This window comes from Mauremys reevesii, linkage group 13, assembly GCF_016161935.1.
Source record: "Mauremys reevesii isolate NIE-2019 linkage group 13, ASM1616193v1, whole genome shotgun sequence".
Lineage (NCBI taxonomy): Eukaryota > Metazoa > Chordata > Testudines > Geoemydidae > Mauremys > Mauremys reevesii.
Window position 1 is genome coordinate 19979081 of NC_052635.1, and position 18723 is coordinate 19997803.

Consider the following 18723-nt stretch of genomic DNA (forward strand, 5'->3'; position numbering starts at 1 on the left):
AGCATGAAAGCACACGAACAGCTTCCAGTAACAGAGCTGGGGCCTGGGTCTTGAGGGCCGGTAGGGCTCTCCCATCTCGGACCCTGAACTTTCCTAGCACTCTGACCAGCAGGGGTGGCCAGTTCTTCTTCGAGTGATTGCTCATGTGTATTCCACAGTAGGTGTGCATGCTTGCCACATGCACCGGTGCCGGAAGTTTTTCCCTTAGCAGTACCCGTAGGGGGCAGCACCGCTGCGACCCCTGGAGTGACACCTCTATATCGCACTATAAGGGAAGCCACGCACTGCCCCCACCCTCAGTTCCTTCTTGCCGCCAGTGAAAGTAGTTGGAACGTTTGCACTCCAGCTTTGCTGTAGCTCTCCTATTAGCCTTAGTAGTACTCGTCTTCTCCATGCCCCAGGCTTCAAGTTGTGTGACTCTTGTCACAGTTCTATGCCAAGGAGGACCCGCACACTCAGTGTCTCTGCTGCTTGGGTGAGACCCACGTTACAGACCGCTGTAAAATCTGTAGATAGTTCAAGCCTCAAACTAAATGAGAGAGGAATATCTGGCTCCAGGCCTTGCTAATGGAATCTGCGTTGGCCCCAGCACCGGCACGCCGTCCGGACACAGCACCGAGCACTGCGTCCTCGGTGCGGAGTGAAAGCAACAAAGAATCCTGTGGCACCTTATAGACTAACAGACGTTCTGCAGCATGAGCTTTCGTGGGTGAATACCCCGGCACTGCTCACTTGCTAAGAAGCAGGGAAAGACTCAGCGGCAGTGACAAAAAGACAGGGGTGAGGCCGGACCCGAGGTGGGCAGCCCACGATCCCCCTCAGGACCCAGACCTCCGACTCGTGCTGTGTGGAGTAATCCAGTCCCGTCCACGCGTGCCTTTCCTGCGGTGAGAAAGCTGTCGACGCTGGAGGCTGCACAGGCTGCACATGATATCCTCTCCCTTCCGGTGCCGGGAGAAGCCGCCGTTGGGAGCACACCAGCCCTCTCAAGCAAGACACAGTCCCCGCTCTGAGGACCGTGCGCTGCCCCGTTTGATGAGGTCTTCACTTAGCTCGTGTCAGCCCTCCACTCCGCTCAGATTGGCTGACTCGCCCGCTCAGGAGTCTCGAGGGTCCTCTACACCCCACCGGGGGGGACAGGCACTGAGACAAGCGGTGTTGATGCTCCTCCTCGAATCGTGGCTACAGGAGCAGATCCCGATGCCATCGTTACAGACGCTCAGGTTCGAGTGCCTGCTCCACCAGACACCATGCCCGGAGCTCCCCTCGACAGGCACCTAGGTGTCATAGCTACGACTGCCGGGATGACTATGAGAGCAGCACCTCCGACGAGTACCGCTCCTTGTCGTCGAGGTCCTGATCTCGAGGTCGGCACCGACATGACCATAGACGCTCCCGCTGCTCTTACAACACCGTGCGGTCAACGGCGACCACGGCTTCGGCACCCAGCTGCCCATCACTGAGCCGCACCGCCCCTCAAGAGCAATTTGCACCACCTGGTACCCAAGCCGGTCAGTGGCAAGGGGCACCGTGGCAGGGGCAATGGTGTCAATGGGCACCGTGGCCACAATTGCCTGCCCAGGCAAGACCCCACCCGGTAGCCAGAGCATCCCTTGCCCATTCGGTGTCCCCCCAGCGATAGAGTCAAAAGTCGACGGGTACCGAGCAGGCAGTACTAGATCCGGATTCGGTCTTGGGGATCGAACCACCGGCACCTCCTGATGCCCTGGGAGCCGGCCCGGCCCCCTCACTGGCGCTGGGGGAGACCATAGTGGCCCCTCCGCCCATTCTACAGGAGAATTTTAAGGCTCATCAAGAGCTCCTCAAGTGGGTGGCCTCAAATCTCCAACTCCAGGCTGAGGAGCTGGAGGAGCCGTTGGACACCCTTTTCAATGTGCTGTCCTCCTCGGCACTGGGCCATGTGGCCCTGCCTCTCCACCAAGGGATAGCCAACATATCGACTGCTCTATGGCAAACCCCAGCTTCCTTGGCACCTATCTCCAAAAAAGTGGAGAGGAAGTACTTTGTCTCAGCTAAGGGACACGAGTACCTGTACTCCCACCCAGCACCCAACTCTTTGGTGGTGGAGTCAGTCAACCACCGGGAATGCCATGGTCAGCCTGTGCCCACCCCCAAGGACAAAGACACCAGGAGACTGGATTCTTTTGGCAGGAAGGTTTATTCTTCCGCGAGCTTCCAGCTCAAGGTGGCCAATGACCAAGCCCTCTTGAGCTGCTATGATTTTAACTTATGGGGGTCTCTACTGAAGTTCGAGCCTCTTCTCCCGGAGCGGGATAAAAAGGAGTTCAAGGCTCTGGTTGAGGAAAGGGCAGCAGCGGCAAAAGCAGCCCTCCAGGCCTTCTCGGACGCAGCCAACATGGCAGCCCATTCGATGGCCTCGGCTATATTTATGCATAGGGTGTCCTGGCTTCTCCTGTCCAGTCTGTCTGCAGAGTCCCAGTCCTTGATGCAGGACCTTCCCTTTGATGGGAAAGCGCTATTTGCGGACCAAACTGATGTCCGCCTGCATGGGATGAAAGACTCCCACACCACCCTGCAAACTCTGGGCCTATATGTCCCGCCAGCAAAGGACAAACCTAGGCCGCAGACCTCAGCACCTCCCGCTAGGGGCACATAGGAGCTCCCGCCCAAGAGATTGAGGGAGCAGAGACACAGGTCCCAGCGTCAGTCCTGCTCGGCCCCGCGACCAGGTCCCTTGAAGGGCAAGAAGCAGGGGAAGAGGCGTTTTTTACTCTTTGCGGGGAGCCACCGGGCCTATTGCCGCGGAAGCCCCCCAGTTAATAAAGTTCGTGTTCTGCAACCGTTTATCTGCATTCCAAGTGGAATGGTCCCATATAACATCGGACTAGTGGGTTCTCAGCACTATTTCACCCCCCCTCCACCATCCCCTGCCCCGGGAGGACCTCGGGGAACCGGAACATGTCCCCCTTCTAAGCCAGGAGGTGGTGCGCCTCCTCGACTTGGGCGCGGTAGAGAGGGTGCCAGTAGAATTCCAGGGCAAGGGGTTTTACTCCCAGTATTTCCTGATCCCAAAGGCGAAAGGTGGGCTCCGGCCCATCCTGGACCTGCAGAATCTCAACGGGTTTATGGTCCGTTACAAGTTCTTCATGGTATCCTTGACCTCCATCATTCTCTCCTTAGACCCAGGGGATTGGTTCGCATCCCTGGACCTCCAGGATGCGTATTTCCACCCTATTTTCAAGGGTCACAGGCCCTTCCTCTTTTTCCTGGTAGGGTAGGACCATTATCAGTTTGCGGTCCTCCCTTTTTGCCTTTCCATGGTCCCCAGGGTTTTTCCCAAATGCATGGTGGTGGTGGCACCCCACCTCCGGAGGAACAGGCTGCAAATTTTCTCTTACCTGGATGATTGGCTCCTCAAGGGCAACTCCTGGTCCCGAATACAGGCATAGATGCAATTCCTGCTGTCCATATGCGCAGGTCTGGGCCTAGTGGTGAATGAGGCCAAGTCCACATTGGTACCGGTCCAGCACATACACTTCATAGGGGCCCTGCTAGACTCCCTAGAGGCCACAGCCTCTCCCCCAGGACAGGTTTGAGACACTCAAAAGTCTCATTGCCTCCGTCACAACCTTCCCTGTGACCACGGCAAGAGTGTGCTTTCAAATCCTAGGTCACATGGCAGCATGCACGTCTGTAGTGCGGCATGCCAGGCTCAGAATGAGGCCCCTCCAGCTCTGGTTGGCCTCCTAGTATTCCCAGTCCAGAGACAGCCTAGACAAGGTTGTCACAATATTACCCAACGCAGCGGCCACTCTGCAGTGGTGGTCCCTCCTGAGCAACATGCTGAACGGGATTCCCTTCCGAGAAGCCCCTTCCTCACTAGACCTGGTGTCGGATGGTCGACCTTGGAATTGTCCCTCCACATAAACATCAGGGAGCTCAGGGCAGTACGCCTGGCGTGCATAGCGTTCAGTTTGCACCTTTGCGGGAAGGAGGTCAGAGTCCTCACGGCCGCGATGTATTATATCAACAGGCAGGGGGGCACGCATTCCTCGGCCCTGTGCCGGGAAGCCCTGGACCTATGGGAGTTTTGCATAGCCCACGATATCTCCCTACGGGCCTTCCACCTACCTGGCATGCGCAATGTGTGAGCCGATCACCTCAGCAGGCTGTTTTCCTGCCAATACGAGTGGTCACTCCACTGGGAGTTTGCCCGACAGCTCTTCCGAGAGTGGGGAGCTCCCCGGGTCGACCTCTTTGCTACTACTCAGAACCGACGCTGCCACCAGTTCTGCTCCAGGGCAGGGGTAGAAAGGGGGGCGATCTCAGACTCATTCCTCCTCCGGTGGTCAGGCCAACTGTTCTATGCCTTTCCATTGTTCCCACTGATAGGCAAGGTCCTGCAAAAAGTAAAGGCAGACAGGTCGAGGGTTATCCTCATAGCCCTGGATTGGGCCCGCCAACATTGGTACGGGACCCTCCTGCAACTTCTAGCGGCCCCTGCCGCGGAGGCTGCCGCTGCGCCCGGATCTCCTCTCCCAGGAGAGGGGATGCCTTCTCCACCCCAGCCTGGCCGCGCTTCACCTGACAGCGTGGTTGCTCCATGGTTAAACGAGGAGGGAAGGTGTTCAGAGGATGTCAGACGCATTCTGCTGGAGAGCAGAAAGCTGTCCACACGAAGGACGTACCTTGCCAAATGGTCTAGGTTCTCTAGGTGGGCTGGGGAGCGGGGCGCCTCCCCATCAGCCGCATCCCTCCAGCTCATTCTCGATTACCTCCTGTCCCTTAGGACCAAAGGACTAGCTCCTGCCTCCGTCAGGGTACATTTAGCGGCCATTTCAGCCTTCCACCCTCCGGTGCAAGGTCACTCAGTTTTTTCCCATCAGATGACCTCCCGCTTCTTCAAGGGCTTAATTTGTGCATTCCCATACGCCAGGGCCCCGGTCCCTCAATGGAATCTGAATCTAGTGCTATCCCGCCTAACGGGTCCTCCATTTGAACCCTTGGCCACATGTTTCTGGTCCCACCTGTCATGGAAAGTGGCATTCTTGGTGGCTTTCACCTCAGCCCATCGTGTCTCGGAGTTTTGGGCCTTGACCTCAGAACCCCCATATACGGTCTTCCACAGGGATAAAGTCCAGCTTCGCCCACACCCTGTGTTTCTTCTGAAGGTGGTCTCTGCCTTCCATATGGATCAGGACATTTTCCTACCAGTACTCTGTCTTAAGCCCCATTCCTCCAACGAGGAACGATGCCTACACACACTAGACATACGTAGAGCGCTGGCCTTTTACCTGGACCAAACCAGGCCGTTCAGGAAATCCTCGCAACTGTTCGTTGTGTCGGCAGAGCGCATGAGGGGGCAACCAGTTTCCACCCAGCGCCTTTCCCAATGGATCACCTCCTGCATACGCACGTGTTACGACTTGGCAGGGGTTCCCCTGCCGCCTATCGTAAAGGCACATTCTACGAGAGCGCAAGCCTCATCGACCGCCTATGTAGCCCATGTCCCTATCCAGGACATATGTAGGGCTGCCACGTGGTCCTCTGTCCACACCTTTTCCTCGCACTATGCGATCGTCTCAAAAGCAAGGGATGACGTCGGGTTTGGTAGGGCGGTGCTCCATCCCGGAAACCCTTAAACTCCTACCCACCTCCATCAGATATAGCTTGGAGTCACCTACTGTGGAATACACATGAGTAATCACTCGAAGAAGAAGGGACAGTTACCTGTTCATAGAATCATAGAATATCAGGGTTGGAAGGGATGGGTGTATTCCACATCCCGCCCTCCTTCCCCTCTGTCGGAGTTGTGTGGCAAGAAGGAACCGAGGGTGGGGGGAGCGCGCGGCTCCCCTTATAGTGCAATATAGAGGCGCCACTCCAGGGGTCGCAGCTGTGCTCCCCCCTACGGGTACTGCTAAGGGAAAAACTTCCGGCACCGGTGCATGTGGCGAGCACGCACACCTACTGTGGAATACACCTGAACAACACATCTCAAAGAACGCCAGTTACAGAACAGGTAACTGTCCTTTGCCATGGCATCATAAACAAGATAGCTTAAAGATCCAGCACACCCGTGTGACAGCCCTGACTCCTAGGGAGGGGTGGGGGTAGGAGAAGAGCCAGGTACCCGTGTGGAGAAGGTGAAGTCTTGCAGCTTGACTGGATTATTCCTAGGCCAGAGGGAGCTGCAGAGCCCTGCTGGGAGTGTGTGGGCAGGTCCCCTGCTGGGAAGGGCAGCTGCGTTAACAGGAGTTCTAGGGAGCAGCCCGGCAGAGGGGCTGTGGTTTTACCCAGCCCTTTGCCTCACTTTCCCTCTGAGTGTTTGTTTGATCTCACCCAGATCCCTCCTGTCCACTCTGGGGTCAGAAGCGGGCTGTGTCTGGGGGCATTCAGCTGCAGTCTAGCACAGTCATTGCAGGCACTCACAGCTCTACAGGCACCATCTGCAGGGATGGCACTGCGGTTCCAGTTAGCACCATGGCTCTGGGGCTGTTAGATGCCTCTGCCTTCAAGGGCTGGCTCGGGGAGGGAGCCTCCATCCCTCATGCCTGCGCTCCTAGGTCAGCCCCAGCTCTCGGGCGGCTGGCACAGTGCTGACATCCTGTATCTTCTGCAGGTGCAGCAGCTCTCAAAGATGGAGGTCGAGGACTTGCTACGGAAAGGAGCGTACGGGGCTTTAATGGACGAGGAAGATGAAGGCTCCAAGTTCTGTGAGGAAGATATCGATCAGATCCTGCAGCGCAGAACCCAAACGATCACTATCCAGTCGGAGGGGAAGGGCTCCACCTTTGCTAAGGTGCCGCGCGTGCTGCCTGGGGGGCTGCCTGCCTGCTTTGGGTGGGCGAGGCCGGGGTGCACTGGGCAGATGGGACACAGACTTCGTTTCCCTGCTCTTGGCTTGGCCTGTTGCTTTCTGAGCTCCTCTGTGTGTGTCAGTGCAGCCTGCGTCCCATCCCTGCTGAGCCATTGCCCTGCACGGACTCACAGGCGCTCCAAGGGCAGGCTGAGGTCATGAGCTGAGTCCAGGTGGTACAGAAAGCAGGGCAGCATGGGAGGGCGCCGGATGGGAACACCAACAGGAGTAGGAGGGAAAGCCGTGGCCAGCATGTGGCAGCGAGGGGTGGCCATGTGAGCAGCTCAGCTTGGCCTCTGTCCAGTTCACCCAGGATGGATGTCTCTTGTGAAGCCTTCCCCAGGCTCTTGTGTTCCTCACCGTGTCTGGACGATCCATGCTGGGCTGGGGAGTGTTCTCTAGCAGTTAGAGTGAGACGGGGGTTCTGTTCTCAGCTCTAGAAGAGATCCCTTCCCCCACCTCAGGAACCTCCAGGAGATGCTGCTCTGTTCTGAGGAGATCCCTTGTACTCGGCAGATTTGCTCGCTTGCACATCAGTTTATTTATTTAGCGTGTGCATAGTCGTCTAGCCACGCAATGGCATCTTCAGTGGCGTGATGCGATTCGTCTAGGCCACTGCTGAACCTAGTCAGCAGGCATTCCTCGACAGTGTGCGTCATCGTCTATGTTGCACCGCAGCTGCACAAAGGGCTGTCATGAAGGCCCCAGCGATACTGGTTGGCTGTATAGAGACCTTGCCTGGTCCAGAACCTGTTCAGCAGGGACCACTGGAGGCCCCATGGCCCTGGAGAGGGAGCTGGAGTCTGCTCCTTCTAGTGATTGCCAGCTGCATCCCAATGGCAGGGCTCCCTGTGTGTTCCTCCCGCCCCTCTGCTAGAGCCATTGTCCTGGATCCCTCAGGGCTGAGCCAGGCCTGCGCCCTCTGTTGTGGGGAGGAAGTGTGAGAAGGAAAGAGATGAGCTTCTCTTACAGATCCCAGGGGAACTTGCAGGGTTGGCCTTGTCCTGGGGGCCTGAGCACATTTATCCAAAGTCTTTCCAGCCCCTGCCCCATGGAACCCCTGCTGCCATCTGCACAACATGTGTGGGTCTGTCCACCCCATGGAACCCCTGCTGCCATGTGCGCAGCGTCTGTGGGTCTCTCCACCCCATGGAACCTGCTGCCATGTGTGCATCATCTGTGGGTCTGTCTGCCCCATGGAACCCCTGCTAGAGGAGCAGCAGCGCACTCATGCTTGATAGCAGGGGCTGCAAGCAGTCTGGGGATGCAGAGCCGTTATTCTTGCAGTACTGCTCTCCCTGTGCCTCTGGAGCAGAGACACCAGCTCAGTGTCCATTCTTGAAGCACAGGGGCAATGGCTGGCTCTGCTGTGCACTCCCATCGCTGGGCAGGGAGAGTGCAGTGCACCATACATCAGTGCTATCAGAGCTCAGCTGAGACGCCTGCTATAGAGGAGGGAGCCCATGAAAGCGGTATTGCATTGTGCTCCCAAGGCTGGCAATCTGGGCACTGCTGGATGGGGTGGGGCTGTCCCACCTCTTATCCATTGCCAGGACTGAATTTCCAGGGGGCTGGAAACAAACCTGGCTCCTGACCCCCCTTAGCAAATGAAGAGGTGGCTGGTAGTGATCCCTTCTTTGTACAGACGGGGCAGGTGGGAGCACACAGCCTCTCTTGCTGTTGCTGAGGATGGATTGCAGACTGTTAACTGACTCTTTCTTCACCCCCAGGCCAGCTTTGTCGCTTCAGGGAACAGAACTGACATTTCCTTGGATGACCCCAACTTCTGGCAGAAGTGGGCTAAGATAGCAGAGCTGGACACAGATGCGAAGAATGAAAAGGTAGAGTACGGCCTGAAAACGGGCAACCATGCTCCTCCATGGACACGCACGCTCCTCCACACGCACACATGCTCCTCTGTGCATCTGCACACTCCTCCATGCTCCTCTGGGCAGCCACACATGCACACGTCTCCATTGCTAACAAACCCAGCTGCAGGCTGTGTGGATCCCAAGCCCTCCCCCTCAGGCAGAACAGGTGTGCTGCAGTGCTGCGCTCCCAGGGCTGCGGTCGGTGCAAGTGCAGAGCCCAAGTGTCCAGTAGCTCATTGCCAGGGGACATTGTGAAGGCCAAAACTATAACAGTGTTAAAAAAAGAACGAGATAAGTTCATGGAGGACAGGTCCATCTATGGCTACTAGCCAAGATGGTCAAGGTTTCAACCCCATGCTCTGGGTGTCCCTAAGCCTCTGACTGCCCGAAGCTGGGAGTGGACAAAAGGGGGTCACTTGATAATTGCCCTGTTCTGTTCATTCCCTCTGAAGCACCTGGCATTGGCCACTATCAGAAGACAGGATACTGGGCTAGATGGACCCGTGGTCTGACCCAGTCTTATGGTCATGCCCATCCAAGAAAGCCTTGCCCTGGAGGGAGCACATGGGTCCTCAGCTGCATTTATTGCCTGGTGCTGTGTACTTGGGTTCTCCTGGCTCTGCTGCCATGTGGGTGATGGACTGCAACTGGCTGCAGCTCCCAGCACTCAGGAAGAAACGTGTTTTAGCACAGCCTGAGGCCCTGTCCATCTGCCCTGGGGCCCTTCTTGACCCAGCAACCCTGGAGGTGGATTCAGCCCCTCTAGTTCTGTGGGGAGGAGGGGTGGATGCTGTTTCATAATGGGGCTGGCCAGGTGGCTTTGCACCAGGGATCCTGGCTATTTTATTCACTTAAGCCTCAGAGTGCTAAGAGGTGCTCACTCCTCCTCAGCACCTGGCTGAGTGCTGGAACACAGGGCGACCCCCACAGGCAGCATCGCAGGCATGCCCCTCCCTCCCGCTGTCAGCTCCCATGCCAGCTCCTGCCATGGCCCCACCCCTTCACTGATTCCTGGCCCATGGGCCAGGTAGGGAGCAGTGGGTGGGCAGAGGTGGGGGTTTGCCATAACAAGGACAGGCTGCTCTGTGTACCAGCCAGTACCTAGCCAGGGTTCTCATGGGAGCAGCTGTCTCTGCCCCACTGACCTTGTTAGTAGAATCATAGAATATCAGGGTTGGAAGGGACCTGAGGAGGTCATCTAGTCCAACCCCCTGCTCAAAGCAGGACCTATCCCCAGACAGATTTTTGCCCCAGATCCCTAAATGATTGAACTCATAACCCTGGGTTTAGCAGGCCAATGCTCAAACCACTGAGCTATCCCTCGCCCAAGTACTCGGGCCGCTCACTGCCGCAACAGCAGGACTGAGCATTTACCAGGCGTCACCGACACCGCTGCCTGGCCCTGATCCCTCCGTGGCTGAGGCGCTAACCCCAGGCCTCCAGCAGTTTTTTTTCTATCATTTAGTGTATGCATTAAACCAGAAATCCAGCTGAATGGCAATTAGGTGGCTCTGTGGGGAGCGGCTCTCATCAGAGAGGGGTGCCAGGGGTCTATCGTGCCTCACGGAGCCCTGTTTAATTTCAACAGTGGACTTATCCCTTCATGCCCAGGCTGTTATTAGTGTGCTGTTTGCCCATCCCAGTGGCGACACGGAGGAATTTTAAAGAGCTGTTGCAGCATCGTGGTGATGGTAAAATGCTAACCAGGAGCTGCCACATGTGGCTTGCCGGCTGCGGGAGGCCCTGATAGCCTGGGCTGCACCCAGAGGCCATGTCCCAGGGAATCCTGTGGAAATATGGGTCGGTCTGTGAGATGCAGTATCCGTGCTCTGCTCAAGAGGCATCACTGCAAACCAGCACTGCTATTGCTGCAGGCTGAAAGTCCCCATGGCTCACCCTAGCACAGTGTCTCCAACTTTTTGCTCACAAGATCATTTTTTGAATTTAAGTACAACCCAGGATCTTCCCTGTCCCTTCCCCAAAGCCCTATCCCACTCATACCCCCCCCCCCCCCCCACAACCCTTTGTTGCTCACTCTCCCTGCCCCACACACACACTTTCACTGGGCTGGGGCAGGAGATTGAGGTTCAAGAGGGTGTGCAGGCTCTGGGCTGGGGCTCAGGGGTTCAGAGTATGGGAGGGGGCTCCGGGCTGAGTCTGGGGCAGAGGGTTGGGGTGCAGGAAGGGAGTGTGTGGTGCTGGCTCTGGGAGCAGGGTCAGGGCTGGAGCGGGGTGTTGGGGTGCAGGAGGGGGTTCAGGGTAGAGGAGGGGGTATGGGTTGCTGGCTCTGGGAAGGGGGCTTAGGGCTGGGGGTTGGGGTGTGGGCTCCCGCCGGGCAGCACTTACCTCAGGCAGCTCCCAGTCCGCCGTGCAGCAGGGCTAATTCAGGCTCCCGGCCTGCCTCAGCCCCATGCCACTCCCAGAAGGGGCCAGTGTGGGGGTGGGGGGAGCAAGTGGCTCCCCGCACTGCCCCTTCTCTGCAGGCACCGCCCACCGTAGCTCCCATTGGCCACAGTTCCCGGTTCCCGGCCCCCGGCCAATGGGAGCTGCAGGTATGGTGTTTGCAGGCAGGAACAGCAGTAGAGACCCTTCTCCCCCCACACTCTGCTTGGGGCTGTGGGGATGTGCTGGCCGCTTCCGGGAGTGGTGTGGGGCCGGGGCAGGCAGGGAGCCTGCCTTAGCGGCAGCCCTGCTGCACCACCAGACTTTTAGTGGCTAGAGATCATAATCGGCTGGGAAAGTGTCGAGGACAATCTACAGGTTACAGAGTAGCAGCCGTGTTAGTCTGTATCCGCAAAAAGAGCAGGAGTACAGGTTACTGACCACTGCCCTAGCATGTCCGTGGGGGAGGGACTGGTGATTTATACATCAGCTTTGTAAAAGGGAATGGAAGAATTGTACTTAAATTCCTTTGTTTGCATCTGTTTGGCCCAAATTCCTTCCCTTCCCTTCCCTTCCCTTCCCTTCCCTATATGTGCACATGTGTACACACGCACATGTGTTCACATGCACATGCTTACACGCACTTTGGTCTTGCAGAAGTTGGATCTGGTTAGGCTGCAGCCATTGCTGTCAGAGCGTGGTGCAGTGAGAGGAGCCCTGTGCCTTGGAGCCTATTGCATTGACAGGGCAGAATTTGGGGACACTTTCCTGCTGAAAGGAAGCTCCTGTGGGTGAGCTGGTGTCGTGCTAGGGGGTTTGCAAAGCGACAGCAGCAGCACAGCTTCTTCCTCTCCTGGTCTGTTTTTGTGAATGAAAGTGATTAATAATTCCCGTGAGGAGAGGGTTACTTAATTCACTTTAAAGTGCCTTGGGAGTGCAGTGGAGTCAGGGTGCATGACATATTGCTATGGGGGTGGGGTTTGGAATCCCCAGGCCATAGGAGTCATGCTGTTCTGATCATGCCTATGCCGCCCCGTAAAGCCTGTGTATATTAGTGCCCTCTGCCTGGCTTTGTATTGTCTGGGTTTGTTTCCAAGAGAGCATTGGTCAGGCCCAACCATTGGGCTTTGTCTGCTAAAAGAAAAACCCCTCTATTGAACCTAATATGAACAGAAACCTCATCAATAAAACAACGGGGGCATTGCTGTGAATTAAAAATGTTGGATGGAGATGTTTGCAATCCAACATCACAGCACTGGGCTAGTGCAGGGGAACAGGGAAGTGGAACTGACTAGCTTGTTGCTGTTGTCCAAGATAAGAGAAATGCAGACAGTAAATGCACAGCCAGGGAATCCTCTCAGCTGTCCTGCGCTTGGGTGGGTCACTGGGATAACTGAGTGTTTGCAGGTGGTTCTGCTGTGTCTGCTGCCATGCTGCACATATGTAAACTTCTCTTTACCCAGTAGTGATAGTGGGTAAATATGGCAGCTGAAGTATCCTGAGAGGCCAGGCTATTTCCAGACACTTGCTAGTCGGCCTTTTCTCCAGCAGCAGAGCCTCAGGAATGTTCACGGCATAGCCTCTGGGAACATCTCCTAGCCAGTACCAGCCACCCCAGCCCCAGCTCCCTGTGGCACCTGCCTGCCCCGTCCGTGGTAGAAGATGTTTCTAGAAGAGAACATTAAACGCAAAGAATGAGGGCTTTGCCTACTTGGAAGAAAGAGTGAACAGATGGAGTCTGTTTCTCTGATCCTGCTCTCGGAGCATGTTCTGCCGGGCCTGCATGCTCAGCCAAACAGCTGGGCCTCTCCCTTCCAGCTTTCTTTGGCAAGTGCAAACCTCCGTGCAGCCATCTTCAGTGCCTCCCAAGGGGTTCTGGCTTCTGAAATTCCAGCTAGGGCAGCAACAGCAGATGGGCTTAGATGGTAGCAAAGGGGAGGCTTAATGGGCAACATTTCACAGCAGCTCTTCAGATTTCACTGTTCTAACAGGAAAAGAGGTGTGTATATGTGTCTGTGTGCCTGACTGCATGCCTGTGCCTGACTGCGTGTGTCTGCGTGCCTGACTTTTTGTGTGCTTGACTATGTGTGTGTGTGTGTGTGTGTCTCTGTGTGCCTGATTCTGACATTGTGTTACTGGAGAGATGAGATTCAGCAGGACCAGCAACCAATACGGGTATGGTGTGACTCCAGTTGGTGCGGGGTGCTTTTGTGCTGTTATATCCTACACCTTTGTGCACCTTTCCATCGGCTGATTCTCTTGTCGCAGCCCTATCCCTTTACCCCCTCTACAAGTAAATTATTCCACCCTGAAGCACAGCATTTACCCCACCATTTGTGTTGCCTGGGAGTGGTGGGGCGTGAGTCAGAGATGAGTCAGCTACTAAGCGTAAGTAGTTTTGTAGCTGTTGGGCCTAATTTTCGCCTGTGGTATCTCAGGCACTATTTTGTGCTTGCAAATGATTGTCATTCCCACCCTTGCCACACATACACACACTCATTCTTCATGGAGTGCTGGTCCCAATGTGTATTCCACACATGGGTACGCATGCGTGCCATGCACCCGAGTCCAAAAATTCTTCCAAGCAGTGTCCATTGGCCTGCTCCATAGATCTCCTCGTGCTCCCAACTAAGGGTATAAGAGACACTGCAGGCCGACACCTCTCCAGTTCCTTCTTACTACCACCTGGCCTGAGTCGGAATCCTGTGTCTTCTCCTCCTCTAGCTCTTATAACACCTATAAAGGCATTTGTAAATTGCTATTTTTCTTAGCATACTAGTTAGTTAAAGTTCATAGTAAGTGTGTTTTTTTCCCCAGTTGGGGAATCCTTCCCCAGGTTTGGGACTATGCCCATGTTTCAAGAATTGCATGTCTTCCCAGTGCTCCTTCTCTATCAGCAACGAACATCAACGCTGTCCCCACTGTCCAGGTGAGGCACATATCCCTGCAAAGTGCTGTATCTGTTGCTCCTTCCCTCCCAGGAACCGAGGAGCTCGTGAGCTTCACCTGAGGAAGTACCTGATGGAGAAGGCTATGAGGCTCCTCTCCGATCCAGGCCAGGGAGACCCCCTGTACATCAGCCTCAACTTATGAGCAGTGCTCCTCCAAACACGTGCCTAGGAGCAGAGCCTCCAGTACCTAAACCCAAAGACTTCTCTACTCTCAAGGGCTTCCCTTGAGAGTAGAGGGCACTTCTGGGCATAAGGAGAGAGATGTGCTCCCTCCCTGAGCTTGTCCAGGTCAGGTGAGGCTTAACACAAACAGAACCTAAGGACCAGCTCAGCTAAAGCCCCCCCATTACCGATGGTCCAGCCACTACCAGTAGAGCAGTTTTTGGACTCGGAGGTGTTGGAGGTGGTAACTGCTCCATTTTCTCCCTGGAGACTGTCAAGCCCTGACAGACAGTCTAAGTGTCACGCTTACTGCTCCTCAGGGTATGACCTCCCCAGGCACCTCTGGTTCTGATTTCATTGAGGTCCCCCACAACCGATCGATGCCCTTATTCTGGCCTTGTTGGGGTCCGTGGAGCCGTATGCTAAGCATCTGGGCCCTTCTCAAGAATTGTACTGCTCCTCTCCCGCCTGCCAACTGCATCTGTCAGTGTACGAGGAGGAATAAGTTGACCCAGATCTGCAGGTAGTGGCAGTTCTGATGGGTGTCTCTTTATCATCCCTGGACAAAGTGATCACTTTTTCCTCTCTGTCTTTGCTGGATGACAATGGGCAGTACCAGGAGCTACTGCAAAGAGTTGCCAGCGACCTCCAGATCCCACTGGAGGAAGCCCAGGACCCTCAACACCAACTTCTGGATATTTTGAAACCTCAGGGACCAAGCAAGATGGCCCTCCTGGTTAATGAAGCCAGCCTAGAACCAGCCACAGTGTATGGCTCAATCCAGCATCCTGTGCCCCTACTCTGAAGACAGCCGAGCGGAGATATTCCCACTAAGGAATATTTTGTTCTCCCACCTTGCCCCCATCTCACTGGTGGTACAGGTAGCTACAGAAAGAGCTTGGTACACTATCAAAGGACCATCCCCACAGGCAAGTGCTCTAAAAGACTGGACCTCCTTGGAAAAAAAGGTCTTCTCCTCCGAGGCCTGCAATTTCGTGTTGCTAACTACCGAGCTCTGTTAGCGAAATATGACTTCAATAACTATTCTAGGCTTGCGAATTTCATAGATAAGCTTCCCACAGAGGATAGAGCCCAATTTCAGTCCTTTATAAATGAGGGAAAGCTAATGGCAAAAACAGCTCTCCAGGCCATAGTGGAAGTAGTGGATACAGCTGCCAGAAGTCTGGCCTCTGGCGTAGTCATCAGGAGGAATTTTTGGCTGCAATCATCAGGGTTTTCTAGGGAGATCCAAAACGCCATCTAGGACTTCCCCTTTAGTGAATCAAATATCTTCAGTGAGAAAACAGATGAGTCATAGAATCATAGAATCGTAGGACTGGAAGGGACCTCAAGAGGTCACGTAATCCAGTCCCCTGCACTTAGGGCAGGACGGAGTATTATATAGACCATCCCTGACAGGTGTTTGTCTAACTGCATTCATTAAAGGATTCAAGTCCCTGCATTCATCAAAGGACTCTCTATGTTCCCTGGAAATTTACACTCCAGCCCCCAGGAGGAAACTCTAGAGACAGCCTTTTAGGCCAAGGCCACTCCCTCCTCATGCAATTTATTATCATCACCTGGTGGAGGTCAGGTCGGCAACTGAGTTTCTCATAAAACTTCTGGTAGCTCTAGGTGTTTGCAAAAATAGAAAGAGGTCTGTTTTGTTAGCCATAAGGACGATAAACTTTATAGGAGCAACATTGGACTTGGTTTCAGTGAGAGCATTTCTCCACGCAGACAAGTTTCACATAATGAGCAAACTGGTTTCACGCATTACCTGCAAACCAAGAACTACAGTGCATGTCTCTTTCACTGTTAGGTCACATGCCCACACACATTTACATGACACTGTTCACCAGGTTTCACTTGCGATACCTACAAGCTTGGATCCTCTCGATCTATCCACCAAACAAGGACCACATCAGCTGGAGTTATTGCCCACCTCGCCTGGTGGTGGAACCCGAAAAAGGTCATGGTGGGCGTTGCCTTCAGCCTGCCCACCCTCAAAGCCACCATTGTGATTGACACCTCCCTTCTGGGGTGGGGCGTTCACCTGAATAACTACACTGCTCAGGAAACCTGGATCCCACAAGAGGCCAGGCTACGTATAAACGTAGGAGAAGTGAGGGTAGTCCACCTTGCAAGCAAGGCTTTCCTTCTGATAATTCGCTCCTTCCATATACAGGTGATGTCAGACAATATCACCACCATGATACAAACGGCAGATCCAGGTCTCGTCCCCTCTGCTTGGAAACTGGCTCTCTCTGTCTCTCTATTGCATGTATGGCATCTGCAAAGCAATATTCTATAGATGCAGTTGTAGATCTATAAGCCATTTCAAGGCCTTCTCTGTGACATGGATATCATCCAATTCACCTTTGAATCCAGATTTGGGACACTGCATTACGATGTGTTTGATGGTTTGGATGCTCTCACTGCAGTCACACAAAGGTGAGTCTTTGATTTTCCACTTGTACTTCAAGTAGCCACATCTTCTGTGGTTTATTCAAATGCAGTTCAGTGTGGTCCAAAGTATCTGGCAGGTCAAAACTGGGAGGGCATTTTGTTGTGTCAGTAATAATGTGCTTGTTTGGAATGGTAGATGAGGTCTAGACACTTCACCATTCCTTGCCCAGATCCAGAGACATGAGATGGTCACGTGTGGTCCAAAGTGGTTTTCACAATTTCAGGCATTGTGGGGTATGTTATCCATAACCTGCTAGATGGGAAGGTCTGTGTAGTCTGGTGTGTTTAAGTTCTCATGCCGTGGTTATAGCTCAACGGATAGCTGGGGATTCAGTGTTTGCTAATACAGAAAGCCACAGCAGAGGTGTTGATTTTAAAGTTCCCATGATGAATCGCATGGTCTAATTCATCTGCCTGTCCACAAGTTGGGTATGGCAGCTTTTTGTCCTCATCCGTGTACAGAACTCTGCAACTGAGTACACCAGGGCCAAGGCCGATGTTTGTAGCACTGAGGCAGTTGATCTCCAGCTTGTTCCTGCTAACTTTCTAATTATGTTGATGCAAGTCTTTGCTTTGGACGCTACTCTCTTGAGGTGGTCATGCAAGGTCAGTGTGTGGTCAAGAATGATGCCAAAATATGTTGGCTTTGGGTCTTAATGCACAGTTTCACCACAAAACTCAACAGAGTGTTTTGTGCTATTCTCTTGTCAAGGTGGAAAGTAGAGACTACCAATTTGCCCGAATTTGGTCTCAGACGCCACTTTTCGAAGTACTCCTCCGTGATCTTAAGGTCAGATGTAAGGGTCACTTCAAGTTCTTTAAAGCTATGAGCCTGAGTTGTGAGTGCCATATCATCAGCATACTCAAAATTCTGCGCTATCATTTCAGGTATATCGCTCACATGTGCATTGAAGAGGGTCAGAGCAAGTACAGAGCCTTGTGGTAGCCCATTATTTAAAGTGTGCAGCTTGCTGGTTTGCCTCTGAGGTATACGAACATCCTTTGACCACTAAGCATGGTGTTCGGTAGCCTGAGAATCCACACATGGGTTCACTTTGGCCAGTTTCAGTAGCAGACCATCCTTCTAGACTACATCACGTGCTGCTGACAGATCAATGAAAGCGTTATCAATCTTGAGTTTTCGTTGGAATTCAGCCTTAATGTTTGTAGTGAAAGCCAGGACCTGGTCACAGCAACTTCTGTGCGGTGGAAAACCAGCTTGATCTTGGGTAGGCTACTGTCCATTGGGGACCCGATTTGGTTCAGAATCATACGCTCCATCACCTTGTAGGTGGTGCTCAAGAGAGACTGGCCTAGAACTAGAAGGGTGATCCACAGGTTTCCCAGACTTTAGGACTGCAATGACCTTGGCTTCTTGCTACACACAGAGAATATCACTGGTCTCCAAAATGTGGGTGAAAAACTTCATCACCCATTTCCATGCCAGTGAATTCAGGTTATATAGGGACTCAGGACAGATACTATCTTTTCCCACTGCTTTTCCCAATTTTGTGCCTGCAATGACTGCATCAATCTCCTTACTTGTGAACAGTCCAGACCATTGAGATGATGGAATGCATGTGGACGTTACCTGCCGGAGTTAAAGCTGGAAGCCATCAAACTTTGGAACTGGTGCATCTGGAATCGCATCATGATGCAGGCCACTTACCTTCCGGGTATCCACAGCTCCAAACTGAGCAGTCACTTCTCGATGGACCATGCGTGGGAGATGCACAATTCAGTCCTAAGCGAGATATTCACGCAGTGGGCACACCACAGTGTGACTGTTGACACTCACCGATTCACCCTTCGAGACCATGGCAACATGTTCCGTGACCTACCTGCCTGTCCATGAAAGTGGTATTTTTAGTAGCTATCATTTCAGCCAGGAGGGTCAGCAAGCTGTGAGCCATCATTGCGGACCCTCCTTATTACAGTTTTTCACAAAGAAAAGGTTTCCCTTTGCCTACACCTAAGTTTCTCCCCAGGGTTGTTTCTGAATTCTACATCAACCAAAGTATTCGCTTATCTGTGCTTTTCCCAAAAC

General features: G+C 53.8%; 1 protein-coding gene across 21 annotated transcripts in view; it reads left to right on the top strand.

Annotated features, from left to right (window-relative positions):
- CHD6 (chromodomain helicase DNA binding protein 6) overlaps positions 1-18723 on the top strand; it is a 213146-nt gene that overhangs the window by 149732 nt on the left and 44691 nt on the right. For all 21 annotated transcript variants that reach the window (XM_039499177.1, XM_039499181.1, XM_039499184.1 and 18 more), the window contains 2 exons: positions 6605-6784; positions 8572-8682. In XM_039499177.1, the coding sequence (XP_039355111.1) occupies positions 6605-6784; positions 8572-8682 (291 nt within the window). The remainder of the gene's footprint in view (positions 1-6604; positions 6785-8571; positions 8683-18723) is intronic.